The following is a 24,524-nucleotide window of genomic DNA, read 5'->3' as shown; positions in this document are numbered from 1 at the left end:
ATAAATGTTGAGATTATGAAATTCTTTGATTGAAATGGGTATGCTACCAAATTTCGTTATAGCATGCCAAATTCCGTGACCTTATACATTTAACTTTGTGGTTATGTGCTTAATTCCGTGTTATCTTTATTTTGGATTATTACAGTTCACGTGCTACACTTCTCATTCATTTTCACTACCGGCGTCATTGCTACTAAAATACGCATAAATGTTACACGTAAATGTAGTAGCATCGGGTAAATCGATGGACTATCTTTCACAGAACACTCCCCGACACTCAATCCAATCAATTTTCTTTCCACAGCAGTAGCTCTTATTGCAAGCGGAGTAGATGTCTTTAATTTTATTGTTCTTTGACTTCCGTTTTACTCTTTTCTGTTTACCACCATATGAGGATGTTCTCTTCACAGGCGTCGTCAAGTTTCGCACCCTTAGAAAGCTATCAATTGATGGTGTGAAGATTGTTGCTGAAATGGACGGCTCTTTACGATCACCCAAGCACTTACATGTTTCTTCCACAGAGGAAATGCGACTATTTGGTGCTGTTGTAAGGGCCTCATCGGGAACGTCTTCACTACTCCTCTGAATTTAACAGTGGAATTCTCACTGCGCTCTTAATTCTACCATCCTTGATTTTAATTCCACCTAAGGTGGTTTTGACTTTTCTGTATGCTGAGTCAGTCCTTCCGACAATCGTTCCTTTTTCGATTTCTAAACATTTCTCATGCAGTCATTTCACTTTAGTTTCCCCGCACTTCCTATTTATTTCATACCTATATGACTTGTATTTCTGTATTCCTGAATTTCCCTGAACATTTTTGTATTTCCTTCATTCATTGATCAAATTAAGTATTTCTTCTGTTACCCATGGTTTGTTTTGTAGTTACCTTCTTTGATCCTACGTATTTCTTTCCAACTTCGGTGACTGCCCTTAACAGAGATGTCCATTCCCCTTCAATTAAAATACCTACTAAGCAATTCCCTATCGCATTATCTGTATCCTCAGATAACTTCAAGTGTATCTCGTCACTCCATAGTACTTCCGTACCCCTCCTCTTTGTGCTTTGATTCTTCGTGACTAGTCTTTTAAACTTCAGCCTACTCTTCATCACTACTAAACAGCGATCTGAGTCTATATCTGCCCTTGGGTACGCTTTACAATGTGGTATTTCATTTCGGAATCTCTGTCTGACCACGATTTAATCTAACTGAAATCCTTCCGTCTCTCCTGGTCTTTCCCAAGTATGCCTCCTCCTGTTGTGATTCCTGAACAAAGTATCCGCTACCATAGCTGAAATTTATTGCAGAATTCAGTCTTTCTCCTCTCTCATTCCTATTACCAAGCCCATAGTCTCCTGTAGCCGTGTCTTCTATTCCTTCCCCTTCAACCACATTGCAATTCCACATGATTATTAGATTTTCATGTCCCTATACGTACTGAATTAGCCGTTCAATATCCTCATATAATTTCTCTATCTCTTCAACTTCGGTTTGCGGCGTCGGCGTGTGTACCTCAACTATCGTTGTCGGTGTTGGTTTGCTGCCGATTCTCATGAGAACAACCCTATCACTGAATTGACCACAGTAACTCACTCGCTGTTCTACCTTCCTATTTATAACGAATCCTACCATTTCCTGCTGCTATTTATATTACCCTATACTCATCTGAGCAGAAATCCTTGTCTTCTATCCATTTCACTTCACCGACCCCCACTCTACCTAGATTGATCGTTAACATTTCCATTTTCAGATCTTCTAGCTTCCGTACCACGTTCAAAATTTGACACTTCACGTGCCTACTCGTAGGCGTTAGTTATTCAGTCTCTTTCTCATGGTCACCTCCTCCTTGGCAGTCTCTTCCCGGTGTTCCGAATGGGGGACTAGTCTGGAATCTTTTGCCAATGGAGAGATCATCATGACACTTTTTCAGCTACATGCCTCATGCCCTGCCGATATACATTACGTGTCTTTGTTGCAGTGGTTTCCATTGCTTTCTGCATCCTCCTGTCGCCGATCATTGCTGATGCTTCCGCCTTCATACGCGTAGTTTAATTACATTATACATTACTACATTTATGGCCTGTAACCACAAAACAAACGGAAACATTACAAATATTTCTGGTACCTCTATCGCACCCGACTTTTGCTGTTTCATGCACAGGAATGACGAAGGTCTTTATACCGCTGTACGAGCTAGAATTTACACGATTTTTCCCAGGCGCTGCAGTCATGGACTGTGCGGTTGGTCCCGGCGGAGGTTCCAATCCATGGGTGTGTGTGTGTGTGTGTGTTTGTCCTTAGGATAATTTAGGTTAAGTAGTGTGTAAGCGTAGGGACTGATGACCTTAGCAGTTAGGTCCCACATGGTTTCACACACATTTGAACATTTTTTGATTTACATGATTTTCTCGTCATGATCATTTCGTGAGATTTACGTGTTGCGTGTCTCATCTTGTAACGCAAACTGTCCAAAGTTGAACGATAAGACTCTTGTCTTGTACTGTCTGCCACTGGTAGCCGGGGAGTATCAAGGGTGTGCTCTCGCACTTCCTGGACGAACTCCTTGCAAAAGGTGCTGCTCTTCTTCGAACCCTTTCTGTTTCCTCCTTTAATCTATTTGGTAACGGTCGTAGACTGCCGGGAAACCATGGTTTCGTAAATCAAAAGTTACATGTTTGTTAAGGTTCTTCAAACGCATCGCAGTCTAGCATCTCTTTATCCTACAACTGCTTTTATGAGTGTGTTCAGTTTTGGACTGCTACAGACGCTTGCTCCTAGGTTTTTTATAGTTTTTATATTTCCCAGTGACTGCTTGTCATTCGTGCAATCGAGAAATAATGGTTGTCTGCGGGTGTCTGTGTTCAGTACGTCACAGTGGCTTATGTTACGGGTTAATTGTCAGTCCTTGCAACGAACATTCATCCGACGATGAATTAGCGCAATGTTTTGTGCAGACGACTGCTACAGTTTACTTAGGTCAAAGACAACACAACAGCCCAGCTCAAGTGTTGTCAGATTTCTCTGGCCATGGTAACAAACGAACAAATTTTGGGAGGATGTTTACTTCAACACGAGCTAACGTTCCAGGCGCTGGAAGATCTCTCCGAGTAGTTACACGAGGAATAATAGTGTCGCTCTGAACACTGTCCAGAATCACTACTGTGAAATGTCTCGTCGCATGATTCTCTGTATCGTCTTGAGATGGACGTTTAGCAACGATCTGTAATATAATTAACGCCCTCTGTATCTGTCGTTCTGAGGGACTTCTTTCCCATGATTTAATTTCCTGAATGCTCCACTCGGCAATGTAAGGATGCTATCGTCCAGTCTCTGTCATGCCTTTCTAGTAATGTCCCACTAAACGAAATAAGTGCTGCAGGTGAAATACTGCAATTATTGATCTTAACTCTGCACTGTAAAGACAATGGTTTAAGGGCTTCGTGGAGGATACTGGTTACAGTACTTGCCTGAGGACTGTGAGGACTCTGTTTATGACACTTACCGGAGTACTACGGGGGCAATGGATATGGGTCTCACCTGTGTACTACGATGACCCTATTTACAGTTGTTACCCAAGTAATATGACGATAGTGGTTATGGGTCGTACTTTACCAGTTAGAGGACACTGGTTATGGGTCTTGGCTTAGTGTTATGAGAGCACTGTTTATGGGTATTAACTGAGTACTCTCAGGACGCTGTTTATGGCTCTCCCGCAGGTACCACCAAGACAATGGCTATGGGTCTTACCTCAGAGCTATGAAGCCACTTTTTATTGGTATTAGCTATGTACTATGTGAACACAAGTTCTGGGTATTACTTGAGTACTTTGGAGAATTGTTTATGGGTGTTAGCAACATGCTACGTGGACTTTGCTTAGGGCCTTAGAGACCTACTTAAGTACCATGAGGACACTGATTACAGTACTATGATACCACTGGTTATGAACTTTATCTGAGTACTATGATGGCAGTTGTTACTCGCCTTAGCTTAATACTATGACGTCACTACTTATGGGTACTATCGGGACACTGGCTGTGGGTGTTACCTGAGTACCACGATGCCACTAGTTACGAGCGCTGGTTGCGGGCATTACCTGAGCACCATGAGGACACTGGCGACGTAGGTGGTGCTTCGCAGCACGGCGGCGAGCACCCACAGCACTTGCAGCACCACCCAGCGAGACGAACACTGTTCGTAGTCGCAGGAGCCCAGCTGCGCGAAGCCGCCGCCGGATATGCACGAGCAGCTCTTCAGGAACTGCAAAGTACCCCTAGCAGCTGGTTACTATCTCTGGGCAGGTTCGCGGCTGTTAAAGATCAGCCATATCCAATGAACTCAAGAGACATCAGTTTCAGTAACAACGTTATCCATCACTTTATGAGTAGCGTGATCAGAAAGTACGTATTTCCGAAAAAATACGAGGGTCACTCCAAAAGAAATGCACACTATTTTTGTAAAAATATAGTTTTCATTCTGTATTTGTGAAAGTTTTACAGTGTGTAGATACACCCTTCCCACTTGTTTTCAAACTTAGTTCAACCTATTCCCTTGAGTGGCGTAGTCACAGCATGTCTTCGAGATGGCTGCTACACTTGACGTTCGTCAGAAGCAACGTGCTGTCATAGAATTCCTGTGCCGTGAAAACGAGACAGTGGGAAATATCCACAAGAGGTTGAAAAAGGTGTATGGAGATGCTGCTGTCGATCGCAGTACAGTTAATCGGTGGGCAAGCAGGTTACGTGATGAAAGCGGGCACGGCAATATTGATGATTGTCCTCGCAGTAGCAGGCCTCGTACTGCACACACTCCAGACAATGTGCAGAGAGTTAACGAATTGGTGACTGCTGACAGGCGCATCACAGTGAACGAATTGTCACGCTACGTTGGAATAGGGGAAGGAAGTGTTTGCAGAATACTGAAAGTGTTGGTGTCAGAAAAGGTTTGTGCCAGGTGGGTTCCCAGGATGTTGACAGTGCCTCACAAAGAAACAAGAAAAAACGGTATGAAGCGAACTTTTGGAACAGTACGAGAATGGTGGAGATATATTTCTTGGAAGAATTGTGACACGTGATGAAACATGGCTCCATCATTTTTCACCAGAGACGAAGAGGCAATCAGTGGAGTGGCATCATGCAAATTGATCCAAGAAGAAAAAAAATTCAAAACCACACCTTCCGCTGGAAAAGTTATGGCTACAATATTTTTCGATTCCGAAGGACTCTTGCTTGTGGACATCATGCCAAGTGGAACCACCATAAATTCTGATGCATATGTGACGACACTAAAGAAACTTCAAGCTCGCCTGAGTCGTGTTGCACCACATCGGCAAAAGCAGGATGTTTTGCAGTTGCACGACAATGCACGGCCACATGTCAGTCAAAAAACCATGGAAGCGATCAAAAAGCTTGGATGGACAACACTGAAACACCCGCCTTACAGTTCTGAACTGGCTCCATGTGACTATCATCTCTTTGGGAAACTGAAAGACCCTCGTCGTGGAACAAGGTTTGAAGATGATGACTCCCTTGCGCACGCTGCCAAACAGTGGTTCCAACAGGTTGGTCCAGAATTTTACTGTGCAGGTATACAGGCGCTGGTTCCAAGATAGCGTAAGGCAGTTGAGAGGGATGGAAAAATTTTTACTAGTGTGTATCTGAAAAAATGCACTGCCCGAGAAAAAAAGCAAATTACTCAGAAGACATGGTTGGATATGAATGCAATTTCATACGCATACATATAAACCGTTGGCGGGTAGGTACGTGGTTGGAGCTGCAATGCTGCCTGATCACTGTCAAGGACACGAAGATGCCGGTCGTGAGACAGCGCTATAAGCGCCTCTTAGTCGGTCTCCATATAGCAGGCTGGTCGAATCATGCAATATCCAGATTTGTATGGCATTCGACTGTGACAGTGGCCCAATAATGGAGTGAATGGGGACGCGAGGGCATATACACTAGTCGTCGAGGTCCCGGTCGCCCATTTCTGATCGACACAAGGGACGATCGCCGTATTGTGCACAAAGAAGACTGCAACTCCTTCGTATGTATGCCTGCATTCCGAGAATGTAATGGATTCCTGGAATATTCTGAGTCATCTTGCACTCTTTGCCTGCCGTTAACACCACAACACAAAAGGACGGCGTTGGATGGTGCCGCGACAGGGAAGCATGGACTGCCGATCAATTTGATGAATTGCGTCGGACTGTGTTCAGCGACGAATCGCTGTTCTGCGCTACCCCAGATGACTATCGTCAGTGGCTATGGTGGCCATTGGGTAAGAGGCTGCTTTCTTCTTAAGTATTGGAGAGGCACAGCAGAGTTATTCCTAAGGTCATAGTGTGGGAAGCAATCGGGTTTAACTTCAGGTCACGGCTAGTGATGACTGAGGGAACTGTGAGAGCACAACGGCACGTCGCAGACATCCTGTATCCTCACTTGTTGCTTCTAATGCGACAGTATCTCCGTGCCATGTTTTAGCAGGAAATGCTCGTCCACACGCGGCACATCTGACTATGAAATGCCTGCGTGATGTTAAGGTGCTCCTGAAGCCAATAAGACCCCCAGACCAGTTTGCGGTTGATGATGTGAGGGGCCAGCTAGGACGTAAACTCGTTCTAAGGGCCAGTGTGTCCAGGAAAGTAAAGCTCTCCAGAACACAAAAACAAAAATTTCAGAAAGGCTGAGGAACGATGTTCTCGAGTTGCTATATATGTTATCACCAATCCAAGGAGAAACTTCTGAAAACGCTTCTTCTACCTGACACACATCCCGTTATCAACAATCCATCTGAGTTTGAGAGTAAAAGAGATATTCGTAATTACAACTCTAGAAGGAAAAATGATATGCACTACTCTTTAAAGAATCTCACTCCGTCAAAGGAAGCGGTCAAATATGCAGCTAAGAAATTCTCTGAAATCTACCCACAGAAATAAAAGCCGGCCGCGGTGGTCTCGCGGTTCTAGGCGCGCAGTCCGGAACCGTGCGACTGCTACGGTCGCAGGTTCGAATCCTGCCTCGGGCATGGATGTGTGTTATGTCCTTAGGTTAGTTAGGTTTAAGTAGTTCTAAGTTCTAGGGGACTGATAACCACAGCAGTTGAGTCCCATAGTGCTCAGAGCCATTTGAACCATTTTTGAAATAAAATTTCTGAGAAATGACCAGCATGTAACTACATAATTTTTCCTCATTTTATGTATATACATGTGTTTGTGTGTGTGTGTGTGTGTGTGTGTGTGTGTGTGTGTGTGTGTGTGTGTGTTTTTTTTCTGTTGTTGGGGACTCCATGGAAAATATGGTTCGTCCAGGATGCAGATGATGGGTGAGTCTTTACATAAGTTGGTTGTGGTCAGGGCCTAATTGATCGCTTAAGTGTTAGTGACTTTCTGATGAAGGTACATTTTTCCTAGAAGAGGTTGAAAGTAAACTTACTTGCAAGAGACTGTAGGACGAAGCAGTACTTGCAAAGGAATGCTATTAATGGGAGCAGGAAATGGCGAATGAAGTGTCCTGCATACTACTCCTGATAGCAACTGACTAAAAGGCATGGATGTTAAACCAATTTCAAAAAGCTGCTAGTAGATCGCAAAATTGAGGTACGGCTGGCAGCCACCACAGGTGTTGGAAGCAAGTCATATTTTATCTGGGATGGAGGTGGTATTTTCAAGTGCTTAACATTTCTGAAGTTAGAAGTCATTCTTAGTGGCTTTTCTAAGTTGAGGAGGATATAAAAGTTTGAAAGCGCGTTCTCTTATGTGGTTGTTGAATTCTGCTTCGTCATTTTCCAGTGGACATAGAAATCTGCTTTGTCATTTTCTAGTTTCCTAGGCCAGTGTTGCAGTTTAGTAAGCACGGTCATATTTGGCAAGAGGCCTTGTGTCAGACTGTGAAGCCATTAGCTGGAGTTGGTGTTTAATAAAAGTAGTGTAACTGATTACTTTTGATTAGGTAGAGACCTGAAAAGTATTATTTTTGTGTGACTATTTATCTCTTGACTTTGAAACAGTTATAATGTCTAGTTTTTTATGGATTTTACCTGTGGACATTTACAGAAGTCATCTGGAGACAAAGTAATGGCTGCTAGTCCTGTATGTTCTCTAGTCCTGTGACTGGACCTTGAAATCTTGCTGAATGCACGTGGACAGTTGAAGGACATTAATTATCAATTTGGAATAAGTGAAAGTGATGCTAGCAAACTGATACAGGCCGTTTTTAACAGGGCAACAGTGCAGAGAATAATCTGGGTCTGTCAATAAGCATTTCAAACTAAGTCTTTGGGTCCATACATCTAACATTTTGTCTCACATGCAGCTCATCACTAGGAGTGCATGTATTGTAGCCACAGCCCCTAGTGAGACTTCGAGTGATCCCTCAAGTTCTTCGAGAACCAAGTATAAGGAATGTTTCATCCGGCGACCCTGCCAGGATCTCTGTCTGACAAGCACCGGCCTTCATGCTATTTCATTAGCCTTTAAGCCAGGATAGTATGCGCTGAACAGAAACAATGTAGAAAGATTAAACGAAGATTGAAACATCAGCTACATGCTGGACACAGCCATCTTCCAAATAATAACACAAACCACCTGTGGTGTTTGCAACAGCCAAGAGGATGAGCCTTGGGAGCATTCAGAAACGATATATTACAAAGTGTCTGATGCTGAGCATGTGAGGAATGGAATAGCTTGGCAGAGCTAGGTTAGTCTGAGGCTGCTGAGCGACTCACACCAGTGTACGCGCCGATCTCGGTGCAGCCGGCGAGGCAGGCAGAGTAGTAGGTGTGGCGGGTGGTGACGCTGCAGACGGGCGCGAAGTCTGCGTCCCTGGAGCAGCGGCAGGCGGAGTTGCAGGGCTGCAGGAACTCTGCCGGGGCGCCATCGCGCTCGCCGCTCACCGACAGCTGGTGGCAGCCCAGCCACAGCTGCGACAGCGACAGCAGTGCGCAGCCGGTCAGAGCCGCGCACACCCAGCCCGACAGGCAGCGCGCGCCCGGCTGCCGCCATGACACCACCAGGCCCGCGCACGACACCACCAGCGCGCACACCACCGGCTCCAGCAGGCCTGCCGCACGTACAGTGATCAGCCAAAACATTATGACCACTGCCCACCGCGAGGTTAGATACCGCCTTCATAAGAAAGGCGAGAAGAGGGACTTAAGTAATTATAGACCAATCTCATTGCTGACTTCATTTTCTAAAATATTCGAAAAACTTATGTATTCAAGAGTAGTCTCACATTTAATGGGGGTAGGACGTCAAGCGGGCCGACTTTGAACAGGACAGGCACCACAGGACATTTTAATTTCCACTGTCTTTACTTTTACAAATAAATTCATAAAACTTTGTCAAATTGACCAGGAAGGATTGAGCATTCACAATCATAGCAGTGGGAGTTCAAAAATATAACAAAATAAATTTTCTTCACATGTGAAATTTCAACATTTTTTTGCTTACGATCGGCTGCATTTGTTGCTATAGGTACACTTTTCTTCATGAGTAAGAGAGGTTGTTCGATGAATTTAGCACAGCATACAAACCATACTTACATGTGCATGAAAATCTAGAATATTCCAAGTCTATTAAAAATGGTGGTAAAAATTGAGTTAATTACCTATAAAATTTGAGTTTTTTATAAACATGAAGTTTAAAATGTAACAGCTCATTCATTTATTCATAAATTAAATAAATTCTAGAGTTTCATACAGCTGTAAGTATGGTTTGTATCCTGTGCAAAATTCACTGAAGAATCTCTCTTACTCATGAAGAAAACTGTACCTAAGGCAACAAATGCAACCGATCGTAAGCAAAAAAATGGTGAAATTTCACATGTGAAAAAAAAAAAGTTTTGTTATGTTTTTGAACTCCCACTGCTATGATTGTGAATGCTCAATCCTTCCTGGTCAATTTGACAAAGTTTTATGAATTTATTTGTAAAAGTAAAGACAGTGGAAATTAACATGTCCTGTGGTGCCTGTCCTGTTCAAAGTCGGCCCGCCAATAGTAAGTGAAAATATGAGGAAATGTCACATGTAAAAAAAAGTTTATTCTTATGTTTTTGAACTTCGAATGACATGAGCATGAATTCTGAATCCTTCCTGGTCATGCTGATAAATGTTCATGAATTTATTTGTAAAAGTATAGACAGTGGAAATTAAAATGTCCTGTGGTGCCTCTCCTGCGCAAACTCGGGCCGTTTGACGTCCTACCCCACTTAAGTGAAAATAATTTACTCAGCATGTCACAATTCGGATTCCGGAAGGGTTACTCGACTGACTCTACACATTTACCCATCAAATAGCACAAGCTGTAAATAACAAATTATCGCCAGTTGGTATTTTTTGTTATCTGATTCGTGATACATTACCCGTGTTAAAATGGACCGTTTACCAATTGCGAAAAGGCCGATATCGTGTTGATGTATGGCTATTTTGATCAAAATGTCCAACGGGTGTGTGCTATGTATGCTTCTCGGTATCCTGGACGACATCATCCAAGTGTCCGGACCGTTCACCGGATAGTTACGTTATTTAAGGAGACAGGAAGTGTTCAGCCCCGTGTGAAACGTCAACCACGACCTGCAACAAATGATGATGCCCAAGTAGGTCTTTTAGTTGCTGTCGCGGCTAATCCGCACATCATTAGCAGAGAAACTAAGCGAAAATCGGGAAGCTCAAATACGTCGGCGTTGATAATGCTGTATCAACATCGATTGCACCCGTACCATATTTCTATGCACCAGGAATTGCATGGCGACAACTCTGAACGTCGTGTACAGTTCTGCCACTGGGCACAAGAGAAATTACGGGACGGTGACAGATTGTTTGCACGCGTTCTATTTAGCGACGAAGCGTCATTCACCAACAGCGGTAACGTAAACCGGCATAATATGCACTACTGGGGAACGGAAAATCCACGATGGCTGCGACAAGTGGAACATCATCGACCTTGGCGGGTTAATGTATGGTGTGGCATTATGGGAGGAACGATAATTGGCTCCCATTTTATTGGCGGGTTAATGTATGGTGTGGCATTATGGGAGGAAGGATAATTGGCCCCCATTATATAGATGGCAATCTAAATGGTGCAATGTATGCTGATTTCCTACGTAATGTTCTACCGATGTTACTACAAGATGTTTCACTGCAGGACAGAATGGCGATGTACTTCTAACATGATGGATGTCCGGTACATAGCTCGCGTGCGGTTGAAGCGGTGTTACACAGCATATTTCATGACAGGTGGATTGGTCGTCGAAGCACCATACCATGGCCAGCACGTTCACCGGATCTGACGTCCCAGGATTTCTTTCTGTGGGGAAAGTTGAAGGATATCTACTATCGTCATCCACCGACAACGCCTGACAACATGCGTCAGCGCATTGTCAATGCATGTGCGAACATTACGGAAGGCGAACTACTCGCTGTTGAGAGGAATGTCGTTACACGTATTGCCAAATGCATTGAGGTTGACGGACATCATTTTGAGCATTTATTGCGTTAATGTGGTATTTACAGGTAATCACGCTAAAACAGCATGCGATCTCAGAAGTGGTAAGTTCACAAAGGTAGTTGTATCACACTGGAACAACCGAAATAAAATGTTCAAACGTATCTAAGTTCTGTATTTTAATTTAGAAAACCTACCTGTTACCAACTGTTCGTCTAAAATAATGAGCCATATGTTTGTGACTGTTACAGCGCCATCTATCACAAAGCGAAGAAAGTGGTCCAACTAAAGCATTCATATTTCTTTACGTACTACACGAATATGTAATAAACAATGGGGGTTCCTATTAAAAAAAAACACATTTGCTATCCGTTTGACCTATGGAAGCGCCATGTAGTGGGCCAACCATAGCGCCATATGGTTTCCCCCTTCAAGCTAGACGAGTTTCGTTCTTTGTATCGTTTGACACTTATTTCGTGAGATATTTGGCCCCGTCACGATCAATGGACCACCCTGTATATCTTGTATTCTGACTTGTTCCACATCATATTGATAAAATAATCGTAAAAATGATCTACGGAACATGACATAACTAAACTAAAGTAAGCCTGGTGACGTTGTGGGCACGTAATGCTCTATGAAAAGTATGTAAGCGCAGCAGACGCGGATGGGGGTCACCCTAGGGAAGATATGGGTCGCAAATGCAGAAGTCCACTGAGACAAGCGACTTCATCAAAACATATATTATTATTATGCAGAGCTTGTGAACGAGTAACTCTTGAGTATCTACAGAATGAGGTGGAAGGACAGTGAAACTACAACTAGGTACTGAATGCATCCACGGCTCGCTTCAGACGCTTGTCTGCTCTGCAAAGTAGGACAGATGATGATGTGGCATCTCTGCCAAAAGAGCACAAGGTGGTGCACTCAAATGTGTTTCAGAGCATACCGCTCGTTGTACAGTGCTGAGCATGGAGCTCCACAGCAGACTACTTCTAGATGTTCGCTTGTTGACCCACGACGTCGTCAGCTACGACTGCAGTGAGCACACGACCATCAGGACTCGACCGGCGGTCAATGAAAACGAAATTTTCAAATTTCTCTGAGCACTATGGGACTCAACTGCTGAGGTCATTAGTCCCCTAGAACTTAGAACTAGTTAAACCTAACTAACCTAAGGACATCACAAACATCCATGCCCGAGGCAGGATTCGAACCTGCGACCGTAGCGGTCCTGCGGTTCCAGACTGCAGCGCCTTTAACCGCACGGACACTTCGGCCGGCTCAATGAAAACGTCTGGGCTCTGCGGGTCACTAGTCGTCTCCACAAACGTCGTCACCGAGATGAACGGTGGCTCGAAACGCGCAGTGCGCCACGGACGCAGACCGGTGGACGCAGTATTATGCTATGGGAAACATTCTCCTGCACTTGCATGGCACCTGTGGCAGTAATCGAAGACACTACGTGATCAAAAATATCCGGACATCTAGCTGAAAATGACTTACAAGTTCGTAGCACCCTCCATCTGTAATGCTAGAATTCAATATGGTGTTGGCTCACCCTTAGCCTTGATGACAGCTTCCACTCTCGCAGGCATACGTTCATTCAGGTGCTGGAAGATTTCTTGGGGAATGGCAGCCCATTCTTCACGGAATGCTGCAGTGAGGAGAGGTATCGATGTCGGTCGGTGGGACCTGGCACGAAGTCGGCGTTCCACAACATCCCACACATAGGATTCAGGTTAGGACTCCTTGCGGGTCAGTCCATTACAGGAATGTTATTGTCGTGTAACCACTCTGCCACTGGAAGTGCATTATGAACATGTGCTCGACCGTGTTGAAAGATGCAATCACCATCTCAGAGCTGCTCTTCAAACGTGGGAAGCAAGACCATGCTTAAAATATCAATGTAGCACTGTGCTGTGATAGTGCCAGGCAAAACAACATGGGATGCAAGCCCCTCCATGAAAAACACGATCACACCATAACACTACTGCCTCCGAATTTTACTGTTGGCACTACACACTCGGGCAGGTGACGTTTACCGGGCATTCGCCATACCCACACCCTGCGATCGGATCGCCACATTGTGTACCTTGATTTGCCAGTCCACACAACGCTTTTCCACTGATCAATCGTCCAACGTTTACGCTCCTTACACCAAGCTAGGCGTCGTTTGGCACTTACTGGCGTAATGTATGGCTTATGAGCACCCGTTCGGCCATGAAATCCAAGTTTTATCACCACCCGCCTAATTGTCATAGTACTTGCAGTGGATCCTGATGCACTTTGGAATTCCTGTGCGATGGTCTGGATAGATGTGTGCACATTACACATTACGACCCTCTTCAACAGTCGGCGGTCTCTGCCAGTCAATTGACGAGGTCGGCCTGTACGCTTTTACGCTGCACGTGTCCCGTCACGTATCCACTGCACTATCACATCGGAAACAGTGGACCTAGGGATGTTCAGGAGTGTGGAATTCTCGCGTTCAGACGTATGACACAAGTGACATCCAATCACCTGACCACGTTCGAAGTCCGTGAGTTCCGCGGAGCGTCCCATTCTCCTCTCTCACAATGTCTAATGACTACTGAGGTCGCAAATACGGAGTACCTGGCAGTAGGTGGCAGCACAATTCACCTAATATGAAAAACGTATGTTTTTGGGGGTGTCCGGATACTTTTGATCACATAGTGTAGCTGTGAGCTACCTGCATCCCTTCATGTTTTATGTCTTTCCCCGACAGTGAAGTTATCTTTCAGCAGTATTACTGTCCATGTCTCGGAATCACAATGGTGTTACAGTGGTTCGAGGACCTCTATAGTGAACTCACGTTGATATCTCGGTGACCAAATTCGCCTGATGTAAAACCTATGGAACCCATCTGGGTTGCTATGTGGCGCCATCACCGCGAATTACGTGACCTGTGCATGGAACTGTAATGCTACAAAACTGCGAACAAACTGTGCCTGCAACTACCTCTCTACAGACAGATTTCTTCCACATACAGGAACATTGGGCAAAAAACATGTCACTTCCCGGAAACTGTGTCGTCGTTTTCAGCCCGAAGGCTGCAGCTCTCCGTGCTACTCTATTCTGTACAACCCTCTTTAGCACCGAATAATTACTGCAACCTACCTGAACTGTTTACTGTAATCATCTCTTGGTCTCTCTCTACGATTTTTACCCCTCACACTTTCCTCCAGTAGTAAACTGGTGATCCCTTGACGTCTCAGAATGTGTCCTATCAACCTATCCCTTCTTCTCGTCACGTTGTGTTACAACTCTATTTTCTCCCCAGTTCTATTCAGTACCTCCTGACTAGTTACGTTATCTACCGTTGTGATCTTCAGCATTCTTCTGTAGCACCACTTTTTTATGGCTTCTATTCTCTTCTTCTCTAAATTGTTTATCATCCATCTTTCACTTCAATATATGGCTAAATTGCATACAAATCCTTTCAGATATGATTTCCTGAAACTTAAATCTATATTTGATGTTAACGAATCTCTCTTCTTCAGAAGCGTTTTTCTTTCTTCTTTTTTTGCCATTCCCAGTCTACATTTTACATCCTCTCCACTTCGCCCATCATCAGTGATTTTGCTGCCCAAATAGAAAAACTCAGCTACTACTTTCCTCAAAGTTTTTATTCCTTCTCCCAGGAACTAAATTTATTCTCCAAAGTTTTCATTAGTTTCCTTTACTGCTTTCTCAATGTACAGATTAAGTAACGTCGTGGATAGTCTACAACCCTGCCTCACTCCCTTCTCAACCACTGCTTTTCTTTCATGGTCCGTGACTCTTATAACTGCTCTGAGGTTTCTGTACAAGTTGTAAACAGCCTTTCGCTCGCTGTGTTTTACCCCTGTTATTTTCAGCATTTCAAAGAGAGATTCCAGTCAACAATGCCAAAGCCTTATCTAATTCTCCAAACGCTATAAACGTACGTTTGTCTTTCCTCAACCTATCTTCTAAGAGTAGCCGTAGGGTCAGCACTGACTAACGATAGCAATATCATAAGCGAATCTTATCACTGATATATTTCACTTTCAGTTTTAACTCCACTCTTTAATTTTTCTTTTATATCCATCATTGCTCTTTTGGTGTATAGGTCGTATAGTACTGCGAAATTCTACATCCCTATCTTACACCCTTTTAATTCAAGCACTTCGTCCTTGGTCTTTCACTTTTATTGATCCCTCTTAACTTTCGTGCGTATTGTGTATTACCCGTCTTTCACTATAGCTTACCCCTATTTTTCTCTGAATTGCGAACATCCTGCACCATTTTACATTGTCTAAACCTTTTTCCAGGTCGATAAATCCTATGAACGTGTGTTGATATTTCTTCAGTCTTGCTTCCACTATCAACAGCAATGTCGGAACTGCCTGGTGATGTCTTTACTTTTCCTAAAGCAAATTGATGGTCATGTAATACATTTTTCTTTTCCATTCTTTGTATATTATTTTTGCCAGCAACTTGGATGCATGAGCTGTTAAGCTGATTGTGTGATAAATTTCGCACTTGTCGGCTCTTGAAATCGTCGAAATTATGCGAATGTTGTTATCAGCAAAATCAGATGATATATCACCAGACTCATTCATACTTGAATAGTCGTTTTCTTGAGGGAAGGGCCCTCTATCCTACATAACGGAATCTATTCAGTGAGAAAGAGAGTCCACAAAAATCTTCAGGTACACCACATACAGCTGAAAGCACTCGTTGATGATTATATCCTACATAGCAGGCCATTCGAGGTGTGATTGTGTGCCTGCGTGTTGGTCTAACTAGCAACGAAAGCCTGCAGATCTGTACTGAGCATTTGATCGATAAAATATCTGTCGCTTCTCCGTTGACGACCATTCGAGAACTGAAATCAGTCAGTAGATTAAAAACTAAAGCCCTAAATTTGTTTTCAAATCCTGACTTTCATGAGGTACTCATGACCAATCATGTCCGCCCCCGGTAGCTGAATGGTCAGCGTCCTCTGGGCCCGGGTTAGATTCCCTGACGGGGAAGTTTCTCCGCCCGGGGACTGGGTGTTGTGCTGTCCTCATCATCATACTATCATCCTCATCGACTGCAGGTCGCGGAAGTGGCGTCAAATTGAAAGACCGGCTATAAACTGAATGAGAGTATGTAGAGAGCCAGGCTATGGAATATTCTTGTACTATGTAGTTATCCTACTGTCTGTTACTTAAAAATAAACAGTATTTATAGCAAAACTGAAATAGTCAACGTTTAAATAAGGTTTTATTCAAACATTGTTAAGCTGTAACGTGAAACAGCGGGATGTTGTAGTAAAAATAAGGGGAACAATACATATTTATAGTATAACGCCAGAAAGCGCAATTTCCTCAACAGGAAGATAAAATAAAGCACTGCAAATCAACAATACATCTACCATCGCTTCAATACTTCGTCGAACTTCATAAAACATGTTTCTGTTATTCATAAACACCTTTCACATTTATCAATAATAACAGGAATCTCTTACCTTTGGTCATGATGAAGAACATTCTACTGAATACAAAAAACAACAATTATATGTACATATATATTTGTGCATGTAAACTGTACTTGTTGCAAAAGAAATTGTTTTGGTTACATAAAAGCGCAGAAGTTACGCTGCCAAATAATTTTTATTACTTACAAAACGCAATTCATATTCCGTAAGAATGTAATATATAGAATGAACTAACACCCAATAACGTGTGGTTCTATTTATGTGCAAAACAAAGAGAAGTCGTCCGTTCTCAGTTTCTCTCTTACACTCTCGTTTGTGTTTCTTTCCCTAACAATGCAACCAATAGCACCGGTAATCCTAACATTTACTATGTCATTTATGTAGTTTTGGTAGAGCGCAACTGCAGTAATGATATTTGTCTGTTTCCTGTATGTCTTTTAATTTTCACGCAATCGTCTTCTGAAAGCCCGGAGGGGCTTATGAATAAACCTGCATACAAGGCGATTCAAAAGTCACGCACCTTAGTACAAAGCTCTACATTGGTGGCTCAAAAGTCTTGACCAATAGGACAAAGTAGTAGTCTTCGATATGACAGTAGCCATCATTCGAGGCAAAAAGTGTAGTAAACATGGGCTCTAAAACGCATACCTTAAGAGCTGTGACCACTTATTCATCTTCGATACTGTGAAACAAATGTCATCTATAGCAAGCTTCTTGTTTTCCATATTTTGAGACCTGACACTATGGACCAAAACAAGAAAAAACGTCTCGTAGACATGGGCTCTAAAGTACGTACCTGAAAAGCTATGAGCACTTGTTCACCTTCACTGTTGCAAAACACATCTCTTCTACTGAACAAGTGCTCCTGGCTTTTCAGACATGCATCTTGAAGCCCATGTTTACATTCCTGCTCTGAATAATCGTTCCTGTCATATCCCTGAACACGACTTTGTCCTATGGCCCAAGGCTACTCTATCACCAACACAGACTTTGTCCTGTCGGACATGACTTTTGAATAGCCTGTATACATAGGTTGCTTCATTGAGCCCCAGTCTATTGGCTAACACTATCACGCTGTATTTATGAAATCGCAACATTTTTGCCCAGACGACTGTAACAGTATGATACCCATTATACACCACCTGCGACTTCGACATAAAAAGCAATTTCAAGCAGTTATGAAGTGCCTTAGCATATGGCATAAACTAAAATAAAATCCGAAAATATATCGCGCAGTGTGTTTTGATTTTAATTGTGGCGCGCTAAAGCGCTTCAGAACCATTAAAAATTGATTATGTACCGAAGTCCATCCAATAATACATTGGATATCACAACTCACATGATTGCCTGGGAAAATATCGCTATCATAGTTCCTCTCTACTTACAATATCACTTCTTTAAAAAACACTGAAATGTGAGACAACATAAATATCGCAATGTTTTTACAATATGTGTATGTTTCAGCACTATAGATGAGCTAAAAGATCTCGGAGCCGTTATAGGGTTATTAACCATCGGAATAAATGGTAAAATATGAGTAGGTGCAGTTTATTTTGTTACTCGTTATTCTACAGTCAAGATGTTTCACCGTGCCATTATGAATACAATAAAACTGAGAAACTGATTTAATGTGGTTTGTGACGTTACAGTAGAACTCTGTACTTACTTGTCGTGATCCTTGATAGCCAGGGGTCCTGCAACAAGTCTTTGGGCAACGGAATGTGGTAAATGGACTCCAGATACTTGTCCCGGAAAGCCTCCATGTTGAGAAACGCAGCGACAGCAAACAGAATGGCTAACATCTTGCAGAGCGCCACCGCATTACTAAATACACGACCCAGGGACGGACAGAAAGCTGAAACGGATAAAGTTACGTTATAATTAAAGAGACATTTTAATTTCATTTTATAATAACATGATTATCAACCATAATAATTATTTATTTACAATCGCACACGTGTGGCTACAGTGCGCACATTTTTGTGTTACACATCCACTCACGTCCGTTCCATACGCAGAGAAGCTATACTGAAATTACATTTCTTTTCATGGACACTGTTTAAACATCAGATCACCTAATCTGTTAGAAAATCGTGAACGTAATTAATAAAGCGGTTTGGCAGAAGTGGTAACAAGTAAACGGTAGTGTTCTGTTACATATCCACAACAAAGTGAGAAGTATCTGAGTTCTCATTAACTCAATTTTTAATCAAAAGTTTCATTTAGTAGAAAGTGCAGTAACGTGAAAAGCCTTATTAGTTACAGATAACAAATTGTGTATAAATACCACAGCTACAGCTCAATATAGTTTCGAAGGTAAACAATATAACGTGCTCTTAAAGTAAGTGCTTTTGTTGAGACTGTTTGGTGAATATACACATATTCGTGGACGTTCACAGTAACTGTTAGATAACAGTATTTTTTATCACAAATTTTTTCCTGATTCCCCCTGCCCTGAATCATTCGTTCCACTGAACTTTAATTCGTCTCGTACTGTTGAAGCCAATCAAGAGGTCCGATGTACGACTTCGGTCTTATACGACGGAGGATAGAGTTGGTGGTAGGAACCGCATGGACGTAACGCAAATATAGTTAAAATGTGTAGTGAGACGTGGCTGACTGAACCACTGGCGAAATGTGAAGCATTTATTGCCATATTGGCAGATCTGTTTCTTTTCACCAGTTGGTCTATGTTTTGATCTATTCGCGAGTTATAAGCCTCCCACGATATCCAGAATGCTGACCACAGAACCCTTTGTACCAGCAACTTTTTTCTGACTTGGTGTTACACTTTTCTTTCTTCTATTGCACATATATCGGTGGCAAGGCCTTTATGAGTCTAAAATTGATGGGCTATCATTTCGTGATCATAATCCCTCTGACAACGCTTTGTAGGCAGCCTGGAACATAATTTGGCAAATCTGTTGTCCCGTAGCAATTTTCACGGATGTAAGATTTCAAGACATTTACTTTATTGCAACTTAGTACACTGTTTGGTTACTTCCTGCCATTGACAGGGAACATATGTCGGAAATTTTAATGGAATGGAACACATAACAAAGGAGACAACCAGTTTAATATCATCTGCTATGTTTTCGCTAAAAAATGGTGCGAACCTCGTTCGGGAGTGAAAGGTGCACATTTAAGCCAAAGAGTTTTGGAGCCAGACTAACTCGTACACAGACGAGTGGAATCCTGCACTACAGGAATTTATGAAGAGAGTATTATATTAATTCAAAATAAACAGACAAAGATGGTCTGTCTCTTGCCAAGTCATTCCAGAAGATAATTTCATTTTCCACTTTGGCTGTAGTATGATCACAGTCATCTGTTATACACGATCAGCTTATTTCGGTGTTTTGGCATTTACAAGAGCTTACTCGTAATTTTACAAAGTCACCCTGTGTCAGTGAATGTACGTCTGTCACTTAAATATATAACTGCTGTCATAGTAGACTCAAATAGGAATAACATGCCATGCTTTTCAACCATTTAGATAAAGTGATACGTACTTAAACTTTTCTACAGCTATAGTGTTACTTAAATCGTTGAAAAGCGTGAAATGTTGTTGTTCTTTCTTAAGTGTACTACAACAGCTGTTATACAGGGTGAGTCACCTAACGTTACCGCTGGATATATTTCCTAAACCACATCAAATACTGACGAACCGATTCCACAGACCGAACGTGAGGAGAGGGGCTACTATAATTGTTTAATACAAACCATACAAAAATGCACGGAAGTATGTTTTTTAACACAAACCTACGTTTTTTAGATGGAACAACGTTAGTTTTGTTAGCACATTTTAACATATAAACAAATACGTGTTCAGTGCCGTTTGTTGCATTGTAAAATGTTAATTACATCCGGAGATATTGTAACCTAAAGTTGACGCTTGAGTACCACTCCTCCGCTGTTCGATCGTGTGTATCGGTGAGCACTGCAACATACATCGCGTTTCTACAGAATGATCTGCCAACGTTGCTCGAAAATGTCCCACTGCAAACGCGTCGACGTATGTGGTATCAGAATGATGGTGCACCTGCACATTCCGCAATTAACACTAGGCTGACCCTTGACAGGATGTTCGACGGGCGTTTCATAGGACGTGGAGGACGCATAAATTGGCCAGCCCGTTCTCCTGATCTTACACCTCTGGACTTCTTTATGTGGGGTACGTTAAAGGAGAATGTGTACCGTGATGTGCCTACAACCCCAGAGGATATGAAACAACGTATTGTGGCAGCCTGCGGCGACAGTACACCAGAAATACTGCGGCGTGTACGATATTCATTACGCCAGAGATTGCAATTGTGTGCAGCAAATGATGGCCACTACATTGAACATCTATTGGCCTGACATATCGGGACACACTCTATTCCACTTCGTAATTGAAAACGGAAACCACGTGTGTACGTGTACCTCACCCCTCATGGTAATGTACATGTGCGTCAGTGAAAAAGACCAATAAAAAGGTGTTAGCATGTGGACGTAATGTGCTGTTTCAGTCTCTTCTGTACCTAAGGTCCATCACCGTTCCCTTTGGATCCCTACGTAATTCGGTGCTCTCCGATACACACGATCGAACAGCGGAGGAGTGGTACTCAAGCGTCAACTTTAGGTTACAATATCTCCGGATGTAATTAACATTTTAGAATGCAACAAACGACACTGATTGCGTATTTGTTTATATGTTCAGATGTGCTAACAAAACTAACGGCGTTCCATTAAAAAAACGTAGGTTTATGTTAAAAAACATACTTCCGTGCATTTTTGTATGGTTTGTATTAAACAATTACAGAAGCCCCTCTCCTCACGTTCGGTCTGTGGAATCGGTTCATCAGTATTTGATGTGGTTTAGGAAATATATCCAGCGGTAACGTTAGGTGACTCACCCTGTATATGTAAATGAGATATATAAATTGTATACATGCACTGCTCAAGCAGGACATTATGACCACCTATCTAACATCCGGCATGTCCACTTTTGCCACGGATAACAGCGGCGTATGGAAACAATGAAGTGTTAGTAGATCGCTGCAGGGAGTTGTCACCACATCTACACGCACGTCACCTAATTCCAGTAAATTCCTGGGAGAGGGGCGGTCAGCTCTGACTCCACGTTTAATCACGTATTCGACCGGGTTCAGATCTGGACGGGGGGGGGGGGGGCAAGGGGGCAGGTCTCAGCATATCAATTGGAACTCGCCACTGTGTTCCTCGAACCACTCCATCACATTCTTGGCATTATCTCGTTGAAAAATGCCACTGTGTCAGGAAACATGATCGTCATGAATGGGTTCGACATCCCTTGGCCGTCATGGTGCCTTGCACGAGCTCCTCTGGAGCCATGGATGCCCACGTGAACGTCCCTAGAGCATAATGGAGCCGCCGCCACCTTGTCTCCGTCCCGCAGTGAGAGGGGCGTTTGAAAAGTCCGTGCAAAATCCGAGAGTTGGCGCGTATCGAAATCATGTTTAGTTAGTAGCATCTTTAGAAAGAATTCACACCAAGTTTCAGCCATATTGGTCTGTTTCTTTGTGTTTGGCATTCGTGTGAATCAAGGAAGTCGAGTGATTGTCAAAAAATTGACGAAGAAGAATTTCGTGTGGTGATTAAACATTTCTTCATGAAAGGAAAAACGCTTCAGGAGACTAAAGACAAGCTTGATAAACATTACGGTGACTCTGCACATTCAATTAGAACAGTTTATAAGTGGTTTCAAAATTTTCGGAGTGGCCATATGGGCACAAGTGATGCTACACGTTCTGGACGCCCTGTGGTGGTTACGACCCCAGAAATCATTGGTAAAATCCATGATATGGTGATGGATGACAGAAGAGTTAAGGTCTGTGAGATTGCTAGTGCTGTGGGCATCTCGAATGAACGGGTACATAATATTTTGCATAGACATTAGGACATGGAAAAGCTATCCGCAAGATGGGTTCCGCGATTGCTCACACTTGACCAAAAACGGAATCGTGTGAAATGTTGCAACGACGGTTTGCAGCTGTTCAGAAAGAAACCGCAGGACTTTAAGGCTCTGAGCACTATGGGACTCAACTGCTGAGGTCATTAGTCCCCTAGAACTTAGAACTAGTTAAACCTAACTAACCTAAGGACATCACACACATCCATGCCCGAGGCAGGATTCGAACCTGCGACCGTAGCGGTCTCGCGGTTCCAGACTGCAGCGCCAGAACCGCGCGGCCACTTCGGCCGGCAGGACTTTAAGGGACGTTTCCTCACTGTGGATGAAACATGGATACGTTACTTAACTCATGAGACCAAACAATACTCTAAACAATGGGTTACCAAGGGAGAATCTGCACCAAAAGGAGAAGACGAGTACTTCGGCCGAAAAGGTAATGGGACTGTCTTTTGGGATCCGCAAGGGATAATCCTCATCGACTATCTGGAAAAGGGTAAAACTACTACAGGTGCATATTATTCATCGTTATTGGACCGTTTGAACACCGAGCTGCAAGAAAAACACTGGTGATTGGACCGCAAATAAGTCCTTTTCCATGACGACAATGCACCAGCACACACCTCAGCAGTTGTGGTCGCAAAATTAATGGAAGTAGGATGCCAACTCGTTTCACGTACCCCCTATTCTCCAGACTTGCCTCCCTCGGACCATTATTTGTTCGCCAATTTGAAGAAATGGCTGGCGGGACAAAGATTTTATTCAAACTAGGAGGTGATTGCAGCAACTAACAGCTATTTTACAGGCTTGGACAATTCCTATTATTCGGAAGGGATCAACAAATTAGAACAGCGTTGGACGAAGTGTATAATTCTGAAAGGAGTCTATGTCGAAAAAGAAAAAAGGTTTACCCCAAACACGTAAGTAGTTTTTATTTTTGCGCTGACATTTCAAGCGCCCCTCGTACAAGTGTCAAGGATTGTTCCCCTGAAAGACGAGGATTCGTGCAACCCCATCGGCATGGTGAAGAATGTATCGGGATTCATCAAACCATACAACGCTCTGCCACGGCGCAAGCGTCCAGTGCCGATGGTCACGTGCTCATATCAGTTGAAATTGCCTGTGTCGTGGTGTTAACATAGGCACATGCATGGGTTGTCGGCTGCGGAGGCGCACCGTTAGGAATGTTTTGAACACTATGCGTTCAGACACACTAGTACTCTGCCCAGCATTTAAAGTCTGATGTTCGTTCCGCCACAATTCTCCGCCTGCTCTGTTTTACCATTCTGACCAGCCTACTACGTCCGACATCTGAAATGAGGAGCTGGCCGTCCAACCCCACGACGTCTGGACGTCTTTTCACCTTGGTTTCGCCACGAGTTGAAAGCAACTCACCACATCACTCCTCGAACAGCCTACAAATCGTGGAGTTTTCTAAATGCTCGTGCAGAGCCTCCGGACCGTCACAGTATGTCCTGGATAGAAAAACTCAGATAGATCGCGCGCCTTCCCGCTTCTACACACGACCAGCACGCTCACTGACACTACATGCACCGTGCTGGTCTCTGAGTAGCAGTCATTCCACGTATCGATAGTAGTTCGGTGGTCATAATGTTCTGACTGATTAGTGTACAAACAAGGTGACTTTACAAAATTATGAGGATATGAATAAGCACTTGTAAATGGCA

General features: G+C 43.2%; 1 protein-coding gene across 1 annotated transcript in view; it reads right to left on the bottom strand.

Moving 5' to 3' along the window:
- Nucleotides 1-24,524, bottom strand: part of LOC126236539 (solute carrier organic anion transporter family member 74D-like) — a 91,609-nt gene that overhangs the window by 18,178 nt on the left and 48,907 nt on the right. Inside the window, exons 6-8 of the mRNA XM_049945962.1 lie at nucleotides 18,574-18,762; nucleotides 8,719-9,053; nucleotides 4,094-4,257 (exon numbers count right to left, since the gene is read on the bottom strand). Of these exons, the coding sequence (XP_049801919.1) occupies nucleotides 4,094-4,257; nucleotides 8,719-9,053; nucleotides 18,574-18,762 (688 nt within the window). The remainder of the gene's footprint in view (nucleotides 1-4,093; nucleotides 4,258-8,718; nucleotides 9,054-18,573; nucleotides 18,763-24,524) is intronic.

This window comes from Schistocerca nitens, chromosome 1 (genome assembly GCF_023898315.1).
Source record: "Schistocerca nitens isolate TAMUIC-IGC-003100 chromosome 1, iqSchNite1.1, whole genome shotgun sequence".
Lineage (NCBI taxonomy): Eukaryota > Metazoa > Arthropoda > Insecta > Orthoptera > Acrididae > Schistocerca > Schistocerca nitens.
The sequence above is the reverse complement of the archived record's forward strand: the minus strand, read 5'-3'. Positions and strand labels throughout refer to the sequence as shown.